Below are 6,436 nucleotides of genomic sequence, written 5' to 3' on the forward strand. Positions count from 1 at the left end.
TCACATGAATCAATGCAAAATCAAATACACAGTTTAACTCTTTGAGTAACAAACCATTCTGACCTGCCCACCTCCCTCTGGAAATAGCAGTGTGTCCTCAAGGATCACGTTGAAACCTTTCAGTGTTTCCTTTTTCCCATGAAGTGCGGTGTTCAGCTCTGCTGGCGTACATGATACCACAGTAGTCTCAAACTGGAACGAAAGGCAATGTGTAAACAAGAAAAGGAACAAAGGAAACTGGGGCATTACAGCAGTACGCAAATATATTAACACTATTGATAAGAGTAAAAATGAAAATATTGATCTGCTACAAAACCTTGAAATATGAAAAATGTTAAAATTACTTCTCTATTTGTAAAAAAGTGAAAAACATCCAGTCAAATTAATTAGACACATGATAAGGACAAGAGATTGCACAGATACTGGAAATCCAGAGTAACACACACAAGATGCTGGAGGAACTCAAGTCAGGCAGCAACGATGGAAATGAATAAACATTCGACATTTTGGACCTGATGGAAGTTCTTAGCCCAAAAAGTCGACTGCTTATTCCCCTCCATAGGCGCTGCCTGGCCTGCTGAGTTCCTCCAGCATTTTGCAGGCAAATAATAGACTGGAGAGCATTTCGGCAAACTAGTGAGGGATCTGTGAGAAAATAGACATAAACTGGTCCCATTGTGATGAAACCCTCAAGTATACTCCAACAGCTTGTTTTGTGGCTACACATGCATGCAAATCACTCCAACTGTCACAGCAGTAATAGTATAAGAAACAATAAATGCTCTAGATGCAGCAGATTGATCTCTTATTACCACTGATAGTGAAAGTTCCACAAATTATGGGAAAATAAGACTCAGTTGCTTGCACGATACAAGTTTTACGACCAACGGCAGCCAGTTTCGCCCGCCGTCTCCAATTCACTTTTAGGTCCTGATTTAAAAATGTAATTCCAAAAATAGCTCCACGGAGGAGCTTTAGGAAAAGGTCCTAGAACGGCATTGTACTGTTAGTGCATGAACCATTTGGAGGGCAAGCAGGGAAAGGAGGTTGGAGCAGTGTTAATTCTGGAGGAGTTCTGAGCTGAGGGGGAAGGATGAGGGTGATGGCTGTTATTGAAAGATTTTTAAGGACTTGAACAAAAATCTTTCCCTTTTTGTTTAAATAAGAAAAATAAATGTTACCTCTCCTGAGAAACCCCAGGAATGGCAGAAAAGTTGGAATAGCCCGCAGCCTGTGGGCTCTGCCCATTTGTAGTGTGATCAACATTGCACTAAAAGGGTAAAACAACAGTTTGTGGATTTATGCACATCTCACACAAGAGAAGTTACACTTGGCACAAGTTGAATCCTGCAGGAAAAAGGAGTGTTCAATCACCATTGGTATATTTACACATTTTGCATCTGAATTTTTTTCCTTTAGCTTTAAGAAAAATTATAATTAAACTACAGAACTTTTTAAATAAATGCAGAAGAACAGAGAAATGTCTACTAATAAAAAACACACTCTTAAAGTGCAGTGGATAAACATGTTACCAGCATTTGTTTCTCTGCAGCAGATTAATTATTTTCTATTTCACAACTGCTTGAATGGGGTCAATTGAATGGTAGCTTTTCCACTCAAGTATAGCACAACCCTAGTATTGGCTTCTCAAGTAGACCGACTTGACCCAAATTACATGTTGAGGAATTTTCAAACAACGGTAATCTCGTTTGCCTTCTAAACTTATACTGTGGCACACAGTATTTGTTCTGTCATTGCGCAATAACCCATGTACGATTTTTGTCACGTATTAATTTTCTGGTATTTGAGCATGATTGGATTTGGTGAAACTTTTCAACTGACTGTATTTAGTTAGACCTAAGAATGATGAAGGACTGACGATATCTTTCCTAATCAGAATGACGTGTAACTTGGAGGGAATTATGCAGATGGGTCTGTTCCCATTTGTTTGCTGTTCTTGTCCTTGGTTTTTGGAAGGTGTTGTCAGTGTCATGAGCAAATAACAGCAATGCACTTTGTAGATGGTACACATTGCAGTTGTTTAGGCTTGTTGATAGGATGCCAGTTAAGTGAACTGCTTCATCCTGGATGGACTCAAGCTTTGACTATTAATGGAACTACACTCAGTTGGGTAAGTACATCAACAGGCTCTTGCCAGTAATGTCATTGAACACGTGGTTAAACCCTATCATGTCAGATAAGGTCATTGCCAGGGCATGTCTCTGGCATAAAAGCTGATCTATACTTGTGCGTACTAGCTTACGCCGTAGCCTACGCAAGTGGGCTACGCCGTTGTGAGCATTTATACTCGTGCTTTGGTGCGTCTGCATCACTCTGCAATTCACCGCCAAAACGCTAGTTGGCAGTGGGGTTTCTATGCCACTGTGTTGAGTTTCTTCGTGTTGAGTTTCAACACGAAGAAACTCAAACTTCAAACAATGGCGACTGAAACTGAAGGAGGGTGAATTTTCTGTGCTTGTCCGGCCACTGAGAGACATGGACGAGGAAATGTATTTCAAATATTTTCGGATGTCGGCAGGTAGATTTGACGATTTGGTTCATCGTCTCCAACCATTTATCTCGCATCAGTGTACGCACAGTATACTCAGAGACTGGCAATCACCATTCGAGTTTTAGCTTCAGGTGGAAGTCAACAGGCTGTAGCAGCTAGCTACAAACTGGCGTCAAGCACAAGGTCCTCCATAATTTCGGAGGTCTGTAAAGCTTTATGGAAAGCATCGCAGCCAGAGTTCCTTCCCTGCCCTTCAGTCGCCCAATGGGAAGCTATTGCAGCGTAGGAGGAAATGTGATGCTACCAAGCGGACCAATCACAGTTGTTGCGGTCTGCGTTGCCGCGACGCGTAGTTACATTTTTGGGGAGGTGCGCGTCAGGCTACGGGGTAGGGTACAGCATAGGGTATGGTGTAGGGTATGCGGCTACGCCATACCTACGGCGTCAATTTGATGCACAAGTATAAATTAGCTTTAAGTGCCACTTATCACTCGTCTGAGCATCCTGTTGCCTGTAGATATGGATGGCGTAATTTGCTAAAGAGTTGCAAATTAAATTGAACATTATGCAAACACCCTCCCCTCTCACTTTATAACTGAATGCTATTCATTGATGAAGCAGTTAAAGACTATTCTAAAGACACTGTCTCAAGATATTCAGACATTGGAATGACTGACCTCCAACAACTAGTCAACTTCCTTTGTACAAAGTACGACTCCAATTACTGCAATGTTTTCCCTTTGATATTACTCATTAACTTTTTGCTCAATGGGATGTCTTTCTGAGACATTCCTACGAGGGGTGATTAATAAGTTCGTGGCCTAAGGTAGAAGGAAATGAGTTATACAGCTCTCATTACGTGCACGTGCAGTCCAACTCTGAGTGATTATGCAGAAAGCTTGAAGTAAATAACTCATCTCCCTCTACCTTAGGCCACGAACTTATCAATCACACTTGTTGTGGACCACTTTCTGGAGGTCCAAGGTGCTGACTTCTACAAAGAAGGGATCCGTATGCTCCACGACCACTGGACTAAGTGTGTAAATGTAGGCGGGGACTATGTTGAAAAATAAATGTGCTAGGTTTTCTAAAATTCTGACTCCTTCTACCTTAGGCCATGAACTTGTCAATCACCCTTTGTATTTTGATACAGGCCTTCACTGGAAGCACCAAATTATTTTCTCTCTATAGATAGTAATAGATTTGCTAAAACAGTGGATTCTGGTTAATTAGGACACATCGAAACCAGTATATTTTGGCCCAATTAAGCGGCTGTCTCAATTAGTTTCATGGAAATAGTTAAAAAGGTCTTAAGAAAAACTACCATTTAACCAAGTAACAAATTATGTATTTAAATGAAATGCAGAACAAATTAGAACACTATCAACACTACTACAATAAAACTGTGTATTTGATCCTAATAGTTATCAGCGAAGGAATTCATCCAGTGTACACTGCTGCATTCTTTTGACTGATTGCAAATAAACATAATCGGCACAGACACCTAGAAAAGATCATGTACTGCTTCCATACAATGCTATCAATGATTGCATTATCCAAATCTTCATTTTAATTGTAATATTCAAGGTGATTTGTCGATACCTTCAAATTCTTCATTGTTTCTAACTTGAAGAGATGAAATAATTTCATTTTCACTGCCGGCCATTTCTGGCATCTCCAAGCCTGAATACTTGAAACCGCAGTGAGCAAAACAGTTCTGATTTGTCTTGCTGCTCATTTCTAGCCAACTATGAGCAACGAAAATCACTGCTTTTTGAACACAAGCTCACACAATTTGCGCTATTTAAAAATGGTTCACTCTAAGTACAGTGTAGTGTCTAAGTGCCATTCAAGTGCAACTGTCTGACGCTAGTTAGAAAATGTGCGGCAACAGTCTCCTGTCCCAATTAAACAGCATAGTGTGCCAAATAAACAAAGAGAACAAATTTCATGACTTATTGCTGGTGATATTAAACCTGACTCTAATTTAAGAGTTGTCCCAAATAAGCAGCTGCTCCGATTAACCTATAGCCCAATTAACCAGAATCCACTGTATTTGCTTTTATTCAGATCTTTTGAAATCGGTACTCTTAAACAAGAAAGGAAAGAAATCAAAAAATTAGCAGGAGTTTGAATATAGACTAATATTCAGTGATTTCCTGACAGAAATATGCAGGGTCACCATTCACATTGATCAGTCCAATTGATTTAGAATAGGTACATGGTGAAAGTGATGCTAATCATTGAAAACAAGTTCAAATTTGAGCATGGAACTAAAGATCACATGGCATCCATTGCTTTACACTTCCCTGGATTAAATTTCGTTTGTCACGTTTCTGCCAATTTAAACATCTGCCCTCCAGCAGTCTAATGCTTTACTCCTCACTCTCCACGACAGGGGCAATTTTACATCATATGCAAATCTTTTTATAATCCCCCTGCATTTGTCCAATTCATTCATAAAAGATTAATAACCCCCAATTAACCTCAGCGGTAACGGATTTCCAGTCACAAAAACAACCACTTACCTTCTCCCACCCATATATCTTAACACATAACCACACATTTGTACTCCCACGTCTACTCTCAAGGATTTTTCTCTTTTTCCTTTGCCTTGCCCCTTCCCGACCCTGAATCCTCTTCCGCCCCATCCTTCCCCTCCTCCCTGTGAAACTCCCTCCAGACTCGTATTTCCTCTCTGATAGTCTCTAGTCATTAACTAGCAATAATAAAAAAAAACTGCTGGGGGAACCCAGAAGCAACTGTAGAGGTCGAAGTTTCGGGTCGAGAACCCTCATCAGGATTAAACCGTCGACCCACCTCTGCCCCCACAGATGCTGCTCGACCCGCTGAATCCTTCTAGAGTGTTTGCCGCCCCGATTCCAGCATCTGCAATCTCATGTGTCTCTATTTACTTGACCTCCCTGGCTTATCCGTACCTCCTTCAAATAGGATTGTTTCTGACACTGAAACACCATTGCGCCAAGCCGTGCAACTACCTCGGAAAGCTTAAAAACTATTAATAGGGACACTCCGCTTCAACATCCGCTCTGAACATGCGCAAATCCAGATAAGGGTCGACGCGAGGGACAGACATTATCGCGCGTTCCAGTTTCGGATTGCATCAGTCGTTTTGACATTCCATAGAGGTAGCAATTGCGTCATGTTTGCGCACATGAAAGTATAAACTGAAATACTCGTAAATTATTATAACAAATGTAATATCATGAACGATTTTTTTGGGAATACGTTATCCAAGAATTGCTTAAAGTTTGCAATTAATTACTGAATATTTATATATTTCTCTTATTGATAAAATATATTTTAAATTTTGTTCTGTTTATTATCGTTACCTATTTAGCTCAGTTAGTTTCCAGCAAAAAAAATCTACACAGCCACGTTTGAAGAAAAAGTATTTTCAAAGATGCAGCTATCATGACAATCCTGATGCAATGCCAATCTCTAAAAATATCGCAAACAACAGGAATTCTGCAGATGCTGGAAATTCAAGCAACATACATCAAAGTTGCTGGTGAACGCAGCAGGCCAGGCAGCATCTATAGGAAGAGGTGCAGTCGACGTTTCAGGCGATATTCTAAAAATATCGTTTTGCCTTCTTAGAGATATAAATAATTAAAAAACAATATTTGGCCACTAAATATCTGAGGGATAGTGTCACAGTAGTTATTGGTTCTGTCTCATATCTTGAAGGACCTGGAATTGATCTTGACCTTTATTGCTTTGTTTGTGTTATTTACAGAAGTCACAGCCTCAGAATAGAGGGATGTCAATTTAGAGTGGAGATAAGGAGGAATTCCTTTAGCCAGAGTGTGGTGAAACTGTGGAATTCGTTGCCACAGGCAGCTGTGGAAGTCAAGTCATTGGGTATATATAAGGCAGAGGTTAATAGATTCTTAATTAGTC

General features: G+C 40.2%; 1 protein-coding gene across 1 annotated transcript in view; it reads right to left on the bottom strand.

The window, feature by feature from the left end:
• Positions 1 to 5,579, bottom strand: part of aarsd1 (alanyl-tRNA synthetase domain containing 1) — a 12,073-nt gene extending 6,494 nt beyond the window's left edge. The window contains exons 1-2 of the mRNA XM_063037829.1: positions 5,452 to 5,579; positions 64 to 192 (exon numbers count right to left, since the gene is read on the bottom strand). Coding sequence (XP_062893899.1) covers positions 64 to 192; positions 5,452 to 5,490 — 168 coding nt within the window. The 5' untranslated portion in view covers positions 5,491 to 5,579. The remainder of the gene's footprint in view (positions 1 to 63; positions 193 to 5,451) is intronic.
• Positions 5,580 to 6,436: the final 857 nt, after the last annotated feature.

This window comes from Mobula hypostoma, chromosome X1 (assembly GCF_963921235.1).
Source record: "Mobula hypostoma chromosome X1, sMobHyp1.1, whole genome shotgun sequence".
Taxonomy (NCBI): domain Eukaryota; kingdom Metazoa; phylum Chordata; class Chondrichthyes; order Myliobatiformes; family Myliobatidae; genus Mobula; species Mobula hypostoma.